Source organism: Chionomys nivalis, chromosome 7 (genome assembly GCF_950005125.1).
Source record: "Chionomys nivalis chromosome 7, mChiNiv1.1, whole genome shotgun sequence".
Taxonomy (NCBI): Eukaryota; Metazoa; Chordata; class Mammalia; order Rodentia; family Cricetidae; genus Chionomys; species Chionomys nivalis.
The window spans coordinates 86,616,316-86,636,072 of record NC_080092.1 but is presented as its reverse complement, the minus strand read 5'-3'; the positions used below and the strand labels follow the sequence as shown (position 1 = coordinate 86,636,072).

The 19,757-nt window shown below is 41.0% G+C and overlaps 1 protein-coding gene and 1 pseudogene across 1 annotated transcript in view; one reads left to right on the top strand and one right to left on the bottom strand.

Annotated features, from left to right (window-relative positions):
- Window positions 1–19,757, bottom strand: part of Map3k3 (mitogen-activated protein kinase kinase kinase 3) — a 95,798-nt gene that overhangs the window by 55,260 nt on the left and 20,781 nt on the right. The window contains exons 3-4 of the mRNA XM_057773338.1: window positions 11,845–11,885; window positions 5,052–5,151 (exon numbers count right to left, since the gene is read on the bottom strand). Of these exons, the coding sequence (XP_057629321.1) occupies window positions 5,052–5,151; window positions 11,845–11,885 (141 nt within the window). The remainder of the gene's footprint in view (window positions 1–5,051; window positions 5,152–11,844; window positions 11,886–19,757) is intronic.
- Window positions 5,316–10,166, top strand: LOC130878611 (motile sperm domain-containing protein 3-like; annotated as a pseudogene).

Sequence of the window (19,757 nt, the reverse complement as noted above, 5' to 3'; positions counted from 1 at the left end):
GAATGCTTCCCTAGCATGCAGAGACTGGGAAAAGGGAGAAAGAGGAGGCAGGAAATAAGTAATGGTAAGATTGGTGGAGAATTTCAGTTCTCATACATTGTTGGTAGGATTGTTTAATGGTATAGACATAAAAAACTTGGGAAATTAAAAAGTTGCTGTACCTAGCAATTCTATTTCCAGTCATATGTAACAACTGAAAATACATGTTCATATAAAATCTTATACATAAAAATACTGAAAGCAACTGGATGCATGGATACATAAAAAGTGGTATATATAGCTAGGTGATGGTGACACATGCCTTTAATCTCAGCTCCAGGAAGACAGAAGCAGGCAGATCTCTGTAAATTTGAAGCCAGTCTGGTCTAGAAAGTGAGTTCCAGGGACATCCAAGGCTACACAGAGAAACCCTATCTTGAAAAAAATCAAAAATAATAAAGTGGTATATATCCACATAACTAAATTATTATTATTCAGCCAGAAAGAGTAATAAAGTACTGATATATGCTACGATATGAAAACAAAGGCTTAGTGGAAGAGTAAGGCATAAAAAGCTCTATAGTATATGATTCTACATATATGAAATATTCAGAATAAGCCAAACCAAGGATACAGAAATTAGGTTAAGTGGCAACTAAAATCTGGGGAGAGAAGAGACTGGGGAATGACAGATAATGGGTCTAAAGTATTTCTTTAGAAGATGAAACTGCTTTGAAATTAGCCGGTGATTTCGGCTGTATAACTATGAATTCAATGTAAACCCCAATCAATCTGATATTTTAATGGGTTGAATTTTAAGATAAGTGAATTATACCTCAATAACTAGTATGACAAAAATGTATATTAAATTATAATTAATTTCTTTTTTTTTCTTTTTTTTTTGGTTTTTCGAGACAGGGTTTCTCTGTAGCTTTGGAGCCTGTCCTGGAACTAGCTCTTGTAGACCAGGCTGGCCTCGAACTCCCAGAGATCCGTCTGCCTCTGCCTCCCGAGTGCTGGGATTAAAGGTGTGTGCCACCACCGCCCAGCCTATAATTAATTTCTTATTGGGGTGATGTGGGAAGGTCATTGGTTAATTAATAAAGAAACTGCTTGGTTTCATAGGTTAGAACATAGGTGGGTGGAGTAAACAGAACAGAATGCTGAGAGGAAGAGGAAGTGAGCTAAGATGCCATGCTTCTGCTCTCGAGGGCAGATGCGATGAAGCAAGCCGCCAGGTCAGACATGCTGAATCTTTCCCAGTAAGACTGGTGCTATACAAATTATTAGAGATGGGTTGATTAGGATATGAGAATTAGCCAGTAAGGGCTAGAGCTAATGGGCCAAGCAGTGTTTAAAAGAATACAGTTTGTGTGTCGTTATTTTGGGGCATAAGCTAGCCAGGTGGCCAGGAGCGGGGTGGCAGGAACGCAGCCCGCAGCTCCTTCAACATTGGGGAGTCCAAAATCCTGACAAGCAGAGTTTAAAGGGAGGAAAGAAAGAAATTGAGGGTTTGTTGGTTTTGTTTTGTTTGGAGACGGGGTCTCTCTATTTAGCCCTGGCTGTCCTTGTACTCCCAATGTAGATCAGGTTGTCCCTGAATTCACAGAGATCCTCTTTCTCTCTTTTTTTAAAGTTTGTTCTTTTTTTTTATTTTTTAATTATTTATTTACCTTTATTTTATGTGCATTGGTGTGAAGGTGTCAGATCCCATGGAACTGGATTTTCAGACAGTTGTGAGCTGCCATGTGGGTGCTGGGAATTGAACCCGGGTCCTCTGGAAGAGCAATCAGTGCTCTTAACCGCTGAGCCATTTCTCCAGCCCCGAGATCCTCCTTCTCTGTTTCTGAATGTTGGCTTTAAATGTATGGGCCACCATGCCCAGTAGAATTGAGGTATTTAAAATTAACAAAATACAAACTGATCAACTCCACATCACTGACCTAAATATAAAAGAACATGAACTAAGCCGGGCGGTGGTGGAGCACGCCTTTAATCCCAGCACTCGGGAGGCAGAGGTAGGTGGATCTCTGGGAGTTCGAGGCCAGCCTGGTCTACAAGAGCTAGTTCCAGGACAGGCACCAAAGCTACAGAGAAACCCTGTCTCGAACCCCCCCCCCCCAAAAAAAAAAAAAAAAGAACATGAACTAGCCAGGCGGTGGTAGTACACGCCTTTAAGCCCAGCACTCAGGAAGCAGAGGCAGGTGAGGTGGATCTCTGTGAGCTTAAGACCAGACTGGTCTACAGAGTGAGTTCCAGGACAGGCCCCAAAGCTTCAGAGAAACCCTGTCTCGAAAAACTAAAAAAACAAAATAAAACACACACACACACACACAAAAACATGTACTAATGTAACAGTAAGAATTCTTGATATATGGCTTTAGAATTTATATATATACACATACATATATACATACATACATATACAATATATAAAATACATACATATATACATACATATACATACATATATACATGCATGCATACATATACAATATATAAAATAACATTTTGAGTAGTCACTTTGTTGTCAAGAATGGGGAGCAAGGTATGGTGGCGGCAGACTTGGGAGACAGAAGCAAGATTTCCAACAAGTTCAAAGCCAGCCTAATTTCTACAGCGAATTCTACACCAGCCAGAACTTCATAAGGAAACACTCTCAAAAAAAGAAAGAAGGAAGGGGAAAGAGTTTGAAAAAGATCTGGAATTCCTCTATGCATGTGTATATGTGCATGCTGTGGTTGGGGTATACCTAGACATATATGCTGAGGTAGAAGTAGAAGGTAAAATCTTCTTCAATTGCTTTCCACCTTATTTTTCAGACAGTTTCTAAGTCTAAGCTCAGTGATTTCATGAGACTGGCAAGGGACTAAGCCCCAGGGATTCTCCTTCCTTGCACCTGGCCTAGGTGTTGGGGAATCTGAACTCAGGGCCTCATACTTGGGAAGCAAGCAGTTTGACAACCAAGCCCTGACTCAAGCCCTTGATTCCTTTTGTTGCTGTTTTTAGTTTTTCAAGACAGGGTTTCTCTGTGTAGCTCTGTCTGTCCTGGAACTCACTCTGTAGACCAGGTTGGCTTTGAACTCACAGATATCTGCCTGCCTCTGCCTCCCAAGTGTAGGAATTAAAGGTGTGTGCCACCACAGTTGGCTTAGTTCTTGATTCTTAATGGAATTCTTTTATTTTTTTATTTTTTTTTTATTTTATTTTTTTTTTAATGGAATTCTTAAAGGAAAAAATATCTGAAGGAGGGGGAAGAAGTACCAAGTCATCTACAGAATCCTTTGTTTCTGCAGTGCTGATGAGCTCAACAATGTGAACCTCAGTCTCTCATGTAATGACTCAATCTCCTTTTTATTGAGATTTATATCCTAGATGAAAAATGTCTTAGTTTACTCAGGAGGCAGAGGCAGGTGGATCTCTGTGAGTTTGAGGCCAGCCTGGTCTACAAGAGCAAGTTCCAGGACAGGTTCCAAAACTACAGAGAAACCCTATCTCAACAACCCCCCCCCCAAATAATTTGCAGCTATATTTTTTATAGTTAATGATTTACTTACCAAATTTGTCATATTTCAAAATTTACTAAAAAAACCTAAAGATCACTGGGTGTGGTAGTGCATGTCACTTATAATGTCAGTACAGGAGAAACAAAACTAAGACTTCAATTTTAAGGTCAGCATTGGCTACTTAACAAAATCTTGTCTAAAAAAACCAAAACCTTCAGCACCTAAGGGCAGGTGTGGGTGCACACCTGCAATCCCAGTGCACAACAGTCAGAAACAGGAAGGTCCTAAGTTGAAAGCCTTGGCTTCATATTCAGACTATCTTAAAAAACAAAACCAAAAATCCTTTAATATATATATATGGTGCGGGAGAATTGTCTGTATTCTATCAATCATGTATTTTAATAAAACACTGATTGGCCAGGCAGGAAGTATAGGCAGGTCACCCAGACAGGAAGGAGAGGTGGGGCGATGAGAACAGGAGAATGCTAAAAAGGAGGAAGTCCATTCCTCTCACTCCTGCACAGACCACCAAAGAAGCTGGATGTAATATACCCAGCTGAGAAAGGTACTGAGCTATGTGGCTAACATAGATAAGAACAATGGGTTAATAGAAGCTATAAGAGGTAATAAGTAGCCTGAGCTAATGGGCCAATCAGTTTTATAACTTATGGAGATCTCTGTGTGATTTTCTTTGGGACTTGCTGGCTGTGGGGTACTGGACAGGACAGAAACCCCAACAAGCCAGCACTCATATATACACACAACTCAGCAGCTACCAATTTAGGGACTAAACTACTAGAGAGAAATTTTCTAATTTGCTATCAAATATAAAACTATATTTTTATAAGAGGGTTAAGGATAGAGCTCAGGGGTAAAGCATGTGCCTGGCAGACTCAGGTCAATAGTCACCAACATTATTCCTTTAAGATACATGTTTTCTATTACATAAGCATAAATACACTGCCTTTCAGACTAATAGAAACTGTGAGCCTAAACCAACTGTAACCTTTCTTAAGAGCTAGAAAAATAAAGTAATATTCAAAAGAATTCCTAGTAGAAATTTGGAACAGGAATAAATAAAGACTGTTGGAGAAAGGAACAGAATAAATAGTTAATCAAAGGATTAGATGCTAACTTTTAAAACAAGCTACATTTAGAATTAAACAATGAAGGAAGAACCTAGCCTTTATGAATGTAATAGATGATCTATCCCATAGTTCCTTAAACCTTCTCAGCTCCTACTGAAATCTCCACTTTTGTTAAGACTGTGCTAAGGAAAACAATAATAGCAAAAACCTATTACAAAATATAAACAAAGAAAACCTTGGCTCTGGTATCATATCTTATCCCACCGTGGGATAAGATGTTTCTGAATAAGGAAGATGCAAGTAGCTATATAATTTCTCATCTAGTAAATAAAAATCCCTGTTGTTGCAGTTAATAAGTCGCTCCAGAAACGGAAAACCTGCAGATGATATTAAAGAAATGAACTAACAAATTTTCAGGTAAGAAGTGAAAAAATACACATGGCTGTCCCTCTTGGGCCTCCCTCTCCATCTTTCTCACCTCGTTATTCATGTAATGTAAATCAAGAGGCTGCCCGAATACTGTTGTCACCTTGTGTTCCACATCTTCATATCTCACAGGCCGGCCGAATGCTATAATTCTAAAGGAGAGAAAGAATTTTGGTTAACCATATATTCAAAAATTAGAAAGTGTCTTAATTACTTTTCTATTGCTGTGAAGAGACACTATAACCAAACAACTTACAAAAGAAAGCATTTAACTGGGGGCTTGCTTATAGTTTCAGACAGTGAATCCATGACCACCATGGTGATGGGACAGGCAGGTAGGCGTGGTGACAGAACAGTAGCTGAGAGCTTTTATCTCATCCACAAGCATCAGAGACTGGTCCTAGGTGGGCTTTTGAAACCTCAAAGCCCACTCCCAGTGGCACACCTCCTCCAACCTACACCTCCTAATTCTTCCTCAACAGTCCAACCAGAAATAAAACATTCAAATACATTAAGTCTATGGGGTGCATTCACACTCAAATAACCACAGAAAATAATTTTGCTGTCAAATGTCTTCTTGACTGATTATAAAGCTAAGTGATACAGCACTTGCCCTAACAACAAAAATTTAAACTCCTTCCCAAAGTGGTGGTACATATCAGCACTTGGAAGGCAATAGCAAGCAGGTCTCTGATGTAGTTGGGCCTTCTGTCTATGTGTTATTTTCATTGGCCCTTTGATAGGACAGAAAATTAGGTAGGTGGAGTAAACAGAAATGGGTTAATCGAGATGTGAGAAATAGCCAATAAGAGGCCAGAACTAATGGGCCAAGCAGTGTTTAAATGAATACAATTTGTGTGTTGTTATTTCGGGTGTAAAGCTAGCCATGCGGGAGCCGGGCGGGACGAAAAGCAGGCCTGCTCACCTCATCACTACAGGTCTCTGTAAATTAGAGGGCCTGATCTACAAAGAGAATTAGAGTCCAGCCAGGACTGAATGGTCGTGAGACCTTGTCTCAAACAACCCAAAATCCAAAAACCAAAAAAAAAAAAAAAGCAAAAAACAAACCATTAATGGCAAAATAAACCATCAATGAAACTAAACAAAAAATGAAAAAAAAAATCAATAAAAGCTGGGATTGGTTTAAAAAATTAAAGAAAATTTAGAAGGTATGGAGCTAGAGAGATGCCTCTGTAGTTAAGAGCACTACTTATTTACTCTTCCAGAAGAAGCAGGTTTGATTTCTAATACCCACTCATACAATGGCTCACAAAGGTCTATAACTTCAGTTCTAGAGGATCTGACACTGTCTTCTGGCCTCTATGGGCACCAAGAATATAAGTGGTATACAGACACACATGCAGGCAAAACACCCATAAAATTAAATAAAACAAAATAAAATTTAATTAAAAAAATTAAAGCTAGGATTGGTGGCATATGCCTATCAGCATTTAAAAGGTTGAGGCAGCAGATGGAGAGGGATCAGCAGTTAAGAGCACTGGCTGCTCTTCCAGAGGAGTCAGGTTCTTTCTCAGCACCCATATGGCAGCTCAAAACTGTCTCTAACTCCAGTTCCAGGGGTTTTGACATCCTCATACAGACACATGCAGGCAAAGCACTAATGCACATAAAAGTAAATAAATAAATTTTAAAAAGGAGGCTGAGGCAGGAGGATCTCAAGTCCTAGGCTGGCCTGGGATACACAGTTAGGTCAATGCCTGCCTGAGTTATACATTGAAATCTTGTGTCGACTCCTACTCCCTTGAGAAAACAAAGGAAGGAAGGAAGGAAGGAAGGAAGGAAGGAAGGAAGGAAGGAAGGAAGGAAGGAAGGAAGGAAGGAAGGAAGGAAAAGAATGGGGGAGGGAAGTATGGAATAAGGGAAAAATCAGTAAGAAAAAGACAAAGTCAGATATGATGGCTCACATCTGTAACCTCAGCACTAAGGAGGCTGAGGCAGAAGCTATCCAAGAGTTCAAGATCAACTTCAGCTACAAATAAGAACACTCTGTCTCAAAGAGAAAGAGTGGGAAGTCATGGACAGACAAAAAGCAACAACAAAAAACCAAAATACAAAAACCAAACAAACAAAACCCACGAATGTTTTAACAAGTAAAGCTTGCCTGAAGATCAGAGTGCAGAGTTAAGCCAATAGAGGCCAGGGAGTGGTGGCTAACACCTTTAATCCCAGGACTCAGGAGACAGAGCAGGCAGATCTCTTGTTAGTTCAAGGGCACCCTAGGCTACACAAGATTGAATCTATCTAAAAGAGAAACAGAGCTCACACAAAGGTGATTCCAGCACTTGGCTCACACACATTTAATCCCAGCACTAGGAAGGTGGAGAAAGGAGTATTGATATGGCTAGGTGGAGAGGAATGTAAGGCAGGGGGAGATAGGAGCTCAGTACAGTCTGAGGTTTGGTGGAGATGGTTGTAGTCTGAGGATCCCCCCCTGTAGTCAGAGGATGAATTCTGAAGAGACAGTCTGAGGACAGGATCGTCCCTTTGGCCTGAGCATTGGTGGAGGTAAAAGATTTCTCTAGTGGCTGGCCACACTGCTTCTCTGATCTCTCAGCTTTCAGCCTCTAATATCTGACTCTGAGTTTTTATTATTAATACTTATAGAATTTGTGCTACAAAGTAGAAAGAAGTAAAAGCTAAAACAATGTACAGATTGCTATGAATAGCTAGTGCATTCTCATTGTGCCCAGGCAGGGCAAGTCAGACTAGTAGTGGAGTACTCAACCACAGCCTCTATGCTTCTTGCCTTCTTCCATGCTAACAGGAAGATGGCTTTTCACATATTAACTGTACCTGCAGAGTAGGAAGTGGTATAATCAGAAGACGCAACAACTCTCAAAAGAGATAGCTCTAACTCAGTAAGTTTTAATACAATCTAACCAGATAATTTAATGTTCCTCTATACTAGGGAGGCTCGAATCAATGAGCAGTAATAAAAGCTTTCCTCATTTAGAATTGTTATTTAATATAGAAGCCACTAGCCACATATGACCACTAAAATTTAAAATTAAAATATGTTCAAAATTGGTTCCTTGCTGGGCATGGTGTATGCCTTTAATCTCAGTTCTTCAGAGGCAGGGGCAGGTGGATTTATCTGAGTTTGAGGTCAGTCTGGTCTCCAGGATAGCTAGACAGACCCTGTCTCAACAAACAAACCAACTCAACAACAAAAATACATCAAAACAAATGGTTCCTCAGTCTCATCAGTCACATAATCACATGTAGGTGTAGGCACTGTAGTTGATGATGCAGATACAGACTACTTTCATGACAGCTACAACTCTGTAGAACAACTCTGACAGAATATTAATGTAATCATAATCTGTCCTCTGGAAATTACACTGACACATCAATTGTCTCCACTAGGAAATCTATCTACACTATAATAATCCTTGTATTTTTTTTTTTCTGCTCTCAAATCAATCCTCCCAAGCAGTAGTACTGCTAGCTGCTATATAACTGGGCTATCTAGATGGAAGTACTACCTCTAACTTTTGGAGAGAAAGTCTCCATTAATACCCAAGGGTAAATCACATTCCTCTTATTAAGGCCTTAGCAAAAGCCAAAAGGGGGCAACATTTCCATAAAACTCCTTTGTGTATCAATGTGTATCAGCACCCGTCCACATAGTAGCAAACATCCTAGCTCCAGTTCCAGGGGATCCTGAGCCCTCTTCTGGTTTCCTGAGGTACAGAGGTGATGCAGAGACATACATGTAGGCAAAACACCGACACACATAAGTGATGTGGGAGAATGGTCTGTATTCTGTCAATTATATTTTAATAAATGCTGATTGGCCAGTAGCCAGGCAGGAAGTATAGGCAGGACAACCAGACAGAAAGTAGAGGCGGGTCAATAAGAACAGGAGACTTCTGGGAAGGAGGAAGTCCATTCCTCTGCAATCCTGACCCGACCACAGAAGCAGCACAGTGTGACTGCCCTGCTGAATAAGGTACTGGGCCACATGGCTAACACAGATAAGAATAATGGGCTAATAATGGGCTATAAAGTTATGAGTTAATTAGAAACCTGAGCTAATTGGCCAATCAGTTTATAGTTAAAGTAGACCTTTTTGTGATTTCTTTGAGACTTAACGATTGTGGGAACTGGGCAGGACAGAAACCCCGACAACAAAGCCGGGCGGTGGTGGTGCACGCCTTTAATCCCAGCACTTGGGAAACAGAGGAGGCGGATCTCTGTGAGTTTGAGACCAGCCTGGTCTACAAGAGCTAGTTCCAGGACAGGCTCCAAAACCACAGAGAAACCCTGTCTCGAAAAACCAAAAAAAGAAAAAAAAAAAAAAGATTAAAAGACAGGGAAGGACATCAAGGAACTTTCGGGAACATGGTGCCCTTAGCCTGGAGACAAGTTGACTGGAGTTAACTTTAACTACAAGCCCTAGATTCCAAGGCCCTCTTATACTCCTGAGCTCTGCTCTCAGATGTCTGACCACCCAGAATACACCATGGGGCGCCCCAGGACCAGAAGCTGGTGGGTCCGGTGACCCTAGGGCTCCCCTCCTTCCTCAGGATTCAAACTGTCCTGGTGCTTGCCTTTACCCCAGATCTACTATTCAGGGCGAACCAAAGGAGTGGACCCCAGCAGCTGCTGACCCTCTACAACCCCACGGGAACTGCACTTTGCTTCCGAGTCCTGTGTATAGCACCTGCCAAAAACACAGTATTTGAGGCAGAAGGATATGTGAAGCCTCGGTCTTGCATTGACATTGTGACCTGGCATGTGGCCACCATCCCCAGCCACTATGAATCCAGGACAGATTCCGAATTTAGCTACCTGAGGAGGGGGTTGAGGGACATGGAGTTGGTCAAAAAGACATCACCTCTGCTCTTTGAGCCCTAGCATACCCCCTGGAGCTTCAGGCACATTCTGAGCCAACATCCAGCCCAGGGCCTCCTGTGTGGACCAACCCCAGCCAGACACCATCAGGAGAATGTCCCCTCAGCGTCTGGCCACCAGATCCTTCCTGCTTCTTGATGACAGGCATCATTTCTGTGGCCTTCCTACAACCACCACTGCAGGATGAGCTTGGCAGCCAGCTGTCTCAAGTTCTGCACGTGTCTCTGGACAGGAGCTGGTGGCAGCTTACATCTTAGGCCTCCTCACCATGGTGTTCCTCTGGACCTGAGTTCTCAGCTGAACCCACCCCACTTAACCTCTCATTTGCGGGTAGGGATCTGAGGCAGTCACTGTGATGTGTGCACCTTGCCCCTTCTCCCTCTTTTCTACCCATCAATCAGATTTTATCTCGCTCCTCACCAAACACCCAGGGATTTATACTCATTTTCCAAGTTGAATAAAAAAGTTTTAAAAAAATCAAAAAATAAAAGGAAAGATACTACTTCACTGTGAAAACTAAAGAAAGTCCACAATGATCCTCTTCACAAAATCGTAAGAGATGAAATCCATGAAACTAGAGATCCCTGGCACAGCTTAAGCTTGACTCTTTGGTAGAAACTCTCTCAAGTCCTCAGTTGTACACAGAGTACATAAACGGTGAAATGCCATGGTTCCTGAAAACAACACCATTTTTAAAATGTAGATTTTCAAAACCCTGATAGCAACATTTTGTGGCTCGGGGCTTCAGAAGGCCATTCCTGTCTGACTACCTTAAATACTTGTGGTTTCCATCTGGCAGCTCCTCTGAAATCAAACACATACACTTTCACAGTTTAAGTCTACTCATGGAAACTGCACACCACTTTGGGAACAGGGAATTCAGAGGCCACAACTACATAATTAAGCTTCAACACAATTGAGCTTTTGATTCCATATCTACTTCTGAAAAGTCTCTGGTGCTCATGTTTGGTTATTCCTTAAAAACATTAGGTCAGAAAATAAAATGTATCAACCATGAAATGGCAACTTAACTTCCTTGCTTCTGGCATGGCAGATGATGTACAACTGGGGGACAGGCTCCCTCCTCCAGGCTAGAACAGCCCTAGAGCTCAGAGCAGCAGCAGGTCCCTGGCTCTGCAGACTATCGTTTCCACAGTACTTTCACCAGGAAGCTCTTTCAACCTTGTATGCTTCTCTGAGGATGGGTCTTTGGAGCTGGCTTCAAAGTGGTCTGCAATGCATCAGCTGCAGAAAAGGAGTAAGGTAATGTAGGTACCTGCAGTGGGGCTCTGTAACCTTCTTATGGAGATGCCCTTTGCTCCTCTGTGGTAGTTTGAATAAGAATGTTCCGATAGGCTCATGTTTGAATATTGGATCCCCACTGGTGAAATTGTACAGGAAGGATTAGGGAGTGTGGCCTTCTTGGATGAGCTGTGTCCTGAGGGGTGGACTCTGAAGTTTCAAGACTCCCACCATTTCTAGTCACCTCTCAGTTGTTGCTATTGCCACGCCTTTACTCCCCTATCATGGACTCTATCCTTCTGAAACTATAAGTCCAATTAGACTTTCTTTTATAAATTGCTTCCATCATGGTGTTTTATCACGGCAATAGAAAAGTAACTAAGGAAATACACAAAAGAAAGGAGAAAGGAAGACAAGTGTGGGAGAGAGCAGCAAAAGGGGTGTATGTGACCACACTGAGAAGCACATTTGGGTGCAAAGAGGCCACATCCACAACACAGGGTCCTAAATTCTCCATGATGGGAAGAGAAATTAAGTAAAATCACATTTTTCTCCACTGAGAATTTCCACCTTGACTTTTCACAAAAGTAATTATAATTAAAATATTAATAAGAAAAGTTAATTAAAAAGAAAAAGTCCTATTACTAGAGGTAGTTTTCTTAGCTCAGTGCTTTCTCAGGATTTCAGCATACATTAACACAACTACTTATCAGAAGGCAACTTACCGTCTCTCCCCATTGTGTTCAAACTTGATTCTGACGTCACTCTGCCAAAGGGAGTAACAGATAGGTTAGAGAGTTCTCTGAAGTTTCCAGTAAGCCATGGATAATCCTTTAGGCACTGGGCAAGCATTACCATTAATTAAACACCTAGTTGCTCCTGTTCCAGTTTCTTTTTTTTTTTTTTTTGGTTTTTCGAGACAGGGTTTCTCTGTGGTTTTGGAGCCTGTCCTGGAACTAGCTCTTGTAGACCAGGCTGGTCTCGAACTCACAGAGATCCGCCTGCCTCTGCCTCCCAAGTGCTGGGATTAAAGGCGTGCGCCACCACCGCCCGGCTCTGTTTCAGTTTCTTTACTCAAAAACCATTCTTTTCTTTGAACTTGAAAATTCTGCTTTAACCTCCACCCCCTTTTTCTCCTTCAAAAAAATTTAATACAATATATTTTGATCATGTTTTCCCCTTCCCCAACTCCTCCCAGAACCTCCCCACCCACCCAACTTTGTGTTCTTTCTCATTCTTTCAAAAACAAACAGACAGAACGACTATGGAGTTTAAACCAAAATAGCCCCCACAGTCTCATTATGTTTGAATGCTGAGTCTTTAGTAACTGTCTGGGGAGGACTAGAAGGGATGGCCTTGTTAGAAGAGATGTGTCACTGGAGGTGAGCTTTGATGTTTTAAAAAGTCATGTCTAGGGAGCTGGAGAGATGGCTCAGCGGTTAAGAGCATTGCCTGTTCTTCCAAAGGTCCTGAGTTCAATTCCCAGCAACCACATGGTGGCTCACAACCATCTGTAATGAGGTTTGGTGCCCTCTTCTGGCCTGCAAGCATACACACAGACAGAACATTGAATACATAATAAATAAATAAATAAATAAATAAATAAATAAATAAATAAATATAAAAAAATTTAAAAAAAAAAAGTCATGTCTAGACAGGCCTAGTCTGTCTGTCTGATGATCTCTCTCTCTCTCTTTGCTTGCTGCCTAAAGATAAGGATGTAGCTCTCAGTTGCTGCAACAGCACCATGCCTATCTGCTTCCAGCCATGATGACCATGGACTAACCCACTGAAACTGTAAGCAATATCCCAATTAATCGTTTTCTCCCCCCCCCCTTTTTTTGACAGGGTTTCTCTGTGTTGTCCTTGCTGTCCTGGACTCACTTTGTAGCCCAGGCTAGCCTTGTACTCAGAGATCCACCTCCTCTGTCTCCCAAGTACTGGGACTACAGGTGTTCATCACTACTGCCCAGCAATGCTTTCTCTGTAAGAGTTGCCTTGGTTTCTTCACAACAACAGAACACTAAGACACTGACAAAAACACAAAATGAAAATCAAAACAAACAAAAAACCCCAGTAAAACAAAAATATCAAAATGAAACAAAAGCCCACACACACACAAAAAGTTCATTTTGTGGTGGCCAACTACTCCTGCATGAGGCCTGCCCTGGAGTGTGTAGTGATATTTTATTTGTATTTTAAAAAATAAAGTTTGCCTGGAGATCAGAGTACAAAGCTAAGTCACTAGAGACCAAGGAGTGGGAGACAGAGGCAAATGGATCTCTGTGAGTTCAAGGCTACCCTGGGCTATCGATCCAGAAACGAATCCAAGTGGTGGTGGCTCATATCTTTAACCCCAGTACTAGGGAGGTGGAGACAGGAGTGATATGGCTGGGCAGAGAGAGAAATAGAAAGGGAAGAGACAGGAACTCATTGGAATATGGAGTCTGAGGTTTGGTGGAGACACAGTGCAGTCTAAGCAGTCTAAAGATCACCCCATTTTGGTAGAAGTAGAATGTTGCCGGCTGGTGGTGGTGTGTGCCTTTAATCCCAGCACTTGGGAGGCAGAGGCAGGTGGATCTCTGTGAGTTCCAAGTCAGCCTGTTCTACAGTGCAAGTTCCAGGACAGGCTCCAAAGCTACACAGAGAAACCCTGTTTCAGAATTAAATAATAATAATAATAATAATAATAATAATAATAATAATAATAATAATAAAAATAAGAATAAAACCACGGCTCTCTAGTGGCTTATTGCTCTGCTTCTCTGAATTTCAGCTTTAACCACTATATCTTTCTCTGGGTTTTTATTATTCATGCTACAGGAGTATGGCTGATATACCCAGTGATATTCCATTAGAAAAAAAAAACCTGATCTTTACTTTGCCAACAGGTATCAATTGCAAACAACTTCTTGGTTAGTGGTGGGACCCATGTCCACTTACCCCCTCAATGCTAAAAGCACATTATTTTCTAATGTGTTACAACTTTCAATTCTATCACAGAGAAAACAAAACCCATTCTTTAAGATTTATTTTCTTATTTTTACTATTACTTTGTATGTATATCTGTATGTGGTATGTGCATATGCGTGTGGGTGTGTTTGGAGGCCAAGGGCATTAGATCCTCTTGGAGCTGGAGTTACATATGGCTGTCAGCTGCCTGATGCAGGTGCTGAGAATCCAAGTCAGGTCCTCTGAAAGAACAGCAAACACTCTTAATTGCTGAGCCATCAATCCAGCACCCAACAAACACTTGGGAAAAAATTCCTAAGTGGCCACTCCTGGTTGGTTGCTATGCCCTGACATAGTAGCTTTCTAGTTTTATACATCCTCTATTTCTATAATCTGCTCTGAATTTCTCTATGTATTGCCTCCTGGCCAAGATACATTCACTTCTTGGGGCTGGAGAGACGGCTCAGTGGTTAGGAACATGTATTGTTCTTGCAGAGGATTCAAGTTTGATTCTCAGTACCCACATCAGACAACTCACAACTACTTGTAACTCCAGTTCCAGGATATGCCTTTAATCTCAGGTACATGTACATATACAGGCATATACACATAAATAAATAAATAATAATAAAAATAGTAATCCTGCTGCTCTTTCTAGTTACAAATAATGTCAGGTTACTAATTATCTCTGTATCTGTGTTTACATCTGCAGAATGAGGATGAACACCTTGCAGACTTGCTATGAGAACTAAATGAGATATCAGAAAATTATCTGACAGGAAGCAGCCATGCAATAAATGTTTTTTGCTTTATAGCTGCTGCTGTTGTTACATCTATCATTGATTTCCCACAATCTTCCTAAAGTTACCCCAATTGGGGTAAAGTAGGAAACTGGACAAATAACCTTATTTATTGTTCCTACTTGATTCAAAGTAATCATCCCAGGTAGCCTACAAATTCTGGAAGGACACGAATTTTTTTTTAACCTAGTTTCTGTATCCCCATGTCAAGCAAAGGAATGGCATATTATATGTGGTTAGCAACATTTGTTAAATGGATGAACATATTTCAGAACAAAACTTAAAAGTAAATGTCAGAAATAAGACGTAAGCTGGGTGCAGCGGTGTAGGCCTAGAGTCCCAGCAAGTTACTCACACCTTGCGGGAGTTTGAAAATGACAGGAAAAGAAAAGAGATATCAAAGACGAAAAGACCACATGTAGGGTTTTTAAAAAGGAAATCAGTAAGTAACAGATGTAGGAGAAAAATAGTTGTACTGAGAAAGACAAACAAATAGAAGTGGCTTAGAAGAGGGCTTTAGGCATCTTAAGATGAGGATGAAACAACACAACAGAAAAGGGAGGGAGTTTATAAGGAAGGAAGTATACATAGAGGACTTCCTTTTCCCAGGGGATTACGAGGCTAGAATTCCTTTCCAACCCTTGAAATGGAATATTGGTTCTAATATGCATCCTAAAAATTGATACTCCCAAACAGAACTCATATATACTTTGTTTAATAGTAATTAAGATCATTATGTGTTAGACTTTTAAAGTAAAATATTAATATTTCAAAAAGTAGTAACTTTCAATGCAAATCTCTTTAATGATGGCCTCAGACACTAGGATTTTCAAGCCTGTTTCTGCTTTCAATCTACTGTAATAATCTATATCATGAAGTCCCTGGAAAATTCCACTATATAGCCTTATGAGGACAAGGTGAAAAGGGCATAACATCACAGAATTATTTATGAAAAGTTTTAACTCCATATACTCCTAGTGTCTTTCAAAGGGCCGAAGGAGTGCCCTACAGGGTCTTCAAACCCCATACTGCAAGAATCACTAAATTAGAATAAAAGAGTATCAGAGCCAAAGAGATGATTCAAGGACCAGTGAAATAGCTCAGCTGGTAAAGGTGCCTGCTGCCAAACCTAAGAACAATCCCAGGACCCACATGGTGGAAGGAAAAGAATCAACTCTCAAAAGTTGCCCTCTGATCTCAACATACATAACTCGCCACACACATAGACACAGTAATAAACTAAAACATAATTAAAATTTCTTAAAATTATGGCTTAAGCATAGTAAAAGTACTCACTCTTCAACTAGGACAACACTGTATTTAGACACACCTAATAAGAACCTTCCTCAGACCTTTACAGAACTGCAGGAACTAATACATTGCAGGGTGGGCCATAACTCAAACAATACTCTATGTTAAAGTAGTATGGAAAGGAATTGAACTTTTACTCCATACCCCAAATCACTCCTACTAGTACAGCTAAACCCATGACTTGTAAAATAGTATATAAAAACATGAGTTTTTCTGATGCCATGATAGCCATTCTAGAGCAGGATGCAGGCTCCAATGTACATCATTGTATGCCTAGATCAGCCAAGCTCCCAAATCTGATTTTCTTCTGTCAGGCTGGTCATAACGAGCCACAAATAAGGAAAGTTCAAATAAAGATAACTATGTTCAACTCCTTTGCCATCTCTGAAGCATTTCAATTCGTGGCCCAGTCTCCTCTGACTTCTATGACTTGGTTCTAACCTAAGGAACCTGACAGCACTTTAACCACTTCTGCTTCATTGATGGTTCCTCTTTTGTCACCTCTTTTTTGTTTGCTTGTTTGGTTGGTTGGTTTTTCAAGACAGGGTATTTCTGTGTGTCAGCCCACTCTGTAGACCATGCTGGCCTCGAACTCACAAAGATCCACCTGCCTCTGTCTCCTGAGTGCTGGAACTAAAGGCTTGTACTACCACTGGAATGCACATTTAGGACTTAGAAAGATAGGATGGTGTGTACCCTGTATATCACATGATGTTTCCCTCTTACTGGGGGTGTAGCTAGAGAAACAACCTACAGCCAAGGTAAAATACGCACCAGTTATTTCCTAAAGTTGGCTGTGAGTAGTTCTGATCAACAGCTGGGGACAGAATGTTTGTATGAAATGTGCCTGACCCCTCAACATGGTTACAGAGATTATAGAAAAGCTATCTTCACCCTCATAAGAGCACTCACTACCTGCTCTTCCAGAAGATCTGGGTTTAATTCCCAGCACCCACATGATGACTCACAGCCATCAGTAACTCCAGCTATATCAGGCACCAGTCATACACATGGTACCCAGATATGCAGGCAAAACACCCATACACATAAAAATAAATAAAATTTAAACAACAAAAACACCCTAAAAGGGCTGGAGAGATGGCTCAGAGGTTAAGAGCATTGCCTGCTCTTCCAAGGGTCCTGAGTTCGATTCCCAGCAACCACATGGCGGCTCACAGCCATCTGTAATGAGATCTGGTGCCCTCTTCTGACCTGCAGGCATACAGACAGAATGTTGTATACATAATAAATAAATATTAAAAAAAAAGAAAGAAAAGAAAAGAAAAACACCCTAAAACTCTTTTAGTTTTCTGTAATTTTTAGGCTCTTCAAAACTGCAGATGGGGAAGTGGAAACCTGCAAAAATCAATACATGCACACACACACACACACCTGCTCATTCTCAGCACCCCCCCACTGTAATTTCTTTTTTTTTTTTTTTTGGTTTTTCGAGACAGGGTTTCTCTGTGGCTTTGGAGCCTGTCCTGGAACTAGCTCTTGTAGACCAGGCTGGTCTCGAACTCACAGAGATCTGCCTGCCTCTGCCTCCCGAGTGCTGGGATTAAAGGTGTGCGCCACCACCGCCCGGCTCCCACTGTAATTTCTTAACCTAGCCTAAGTTATATGCCTATATAAACCACCCTCTTAAACTAGTCTCCCTTTTCAATGTCAGCATTTCTTTTTGTTTCTCTCCTGCGGTCAACCCCGAGGCTTCACACATGTTGCCGCTTGCTGGACAGCCCTTCTGTGTCATTATACCAAAACTGAGGGCTAGAGAAAGAGTTTAGAGGTTAAGAGCATGTTTTGCTCTTCAAGAAGCCTAGAGTTCTGTTCCAAGCACCCGTGTTGGGCAACTCACAACTACAATTAACTCCAATTCCAGGGGATCTGACACCCTCTCCTGCACATAAATAAAAAAAAAATTAAAAAAGTAATTTTAGGGTCTGAAGAGATGGCTCAGTGGTTAAGAGCACTGCTCCTCCAGAGGACTCAGGTTCAGTTCCCAGTATTCATACGGCAGCTCACAATCTTCCTAGCTCCAATTCCAGGAGACTTGATGCCTTCTCCTGGTATCTTCTGACACCAGGCATGCATGTGGCACATATACATAGATGCAAGCAAAACAAGAACACATATAAAATAGAAATAAATAAATCCGAGAAATAAGAAGTAATTTTGATAGTAATGTCCTCTCATCTACATACACAAAAATCTCTAAGACCTTGAACCTTCCCTTCTTTCCCCCTTACTCTCCTTAAACACCTTCAGCATAAGACTCTGCTTCCCACTCTTCGAAGTATCACCATTACTGAGACCATTTACCCTTGGTCCTGTATTCCTTTTTGTTTATTTTGTTTGCTGACAAAGGGTCTCTACAGAGCCCTGGCTGTCCTGGAATGCACTACATAGAACAGACTGGCCTTGAACTCACAGAAATCCACCTGCCTCTGCTTCCTTAGTGTTGCATTAAACTTATGTGCCACGATACCCTGCTAATTCTAGATTTTTAAAGTCATTTCTGCACTTTTTCGCTCTTCCACCCACTCTATTCTTTTATTTCCTATTATTTATCTCATTCACTTTACATTTTCTTTTTTATTGTTTTATAATTTATTTAAATTTATTTTATGTGCATTGGTGTGAAGGTGTCAGATCCCCTGAAATTGGAGTTACCGATGGTTCTGAGCTGCCATGGGGGGTGCTGGAACTGAATGTGGGTCCTCTGGAAGAACAGTTAGTGCTCTTACCTGCTAAGCCATCTCTCCAGTCCTATACTCTATATTTTCCAATACCAATCATCCTAAATAACTCTTTCACCATGCCACTTCTCTGTTAAAAAAAAATTATCAGTGATGTCCCTGACCTGTAGAAGAAATACTAAATTTTATGCTATTATTTGAAGCTCCTTCAGTTTATTATACTGCCTGATCCCTCAGTAACCCTCTTTTCTAAGCAGCTCAATGTGTACCTTATCTCCTTAAATATGCCATATTCTTTCCCCTAGGTCTCACTGCCTCTTTCTGTTGCCTTCAGTTCCAAATATAGAACTCTCAGCTTAAGCACCATGTCTACCTGTACGCCACCATGCTTCCAGTCATGATAATAGACTAAACCTTTGAACTGTAAGTCAGCCCCAATTAATGTTTTTCTTTATAGGAATTGCCATGGTTAGACCAGGCTGGCAGTGATGGCACACTACTAGCACTTAGGAGGCACAGGCAGGCAGATCTCTAGAGTTTGAGGCCAGCCTGGTCTACTAGTGAGTTTTAGGACAGTCAGGGAAACCCTGTTAAAAAAAAAAAAAAAAAAAAAGATTTTCCTGGTCATGGTATCCCTTCACAGCAATAAAACCCTAAGACATAAGCCAAAAATAAACAAAGCAAAAAACCCCACAAAAGCAACATACAAATAACGTTCAGATTTAGGCAAATAAAGTACCCTGTCCACCAAAGTTAATGGGTGAAAGCTATGATCAGGAGAGTTGACAGTGCAAGTCTTAGAGGTGACTCAAAGTCAGTAAGGATGATATGAATAACTGACAATAATTCCAAACTTAAGCAGAAATTACTTCAAGT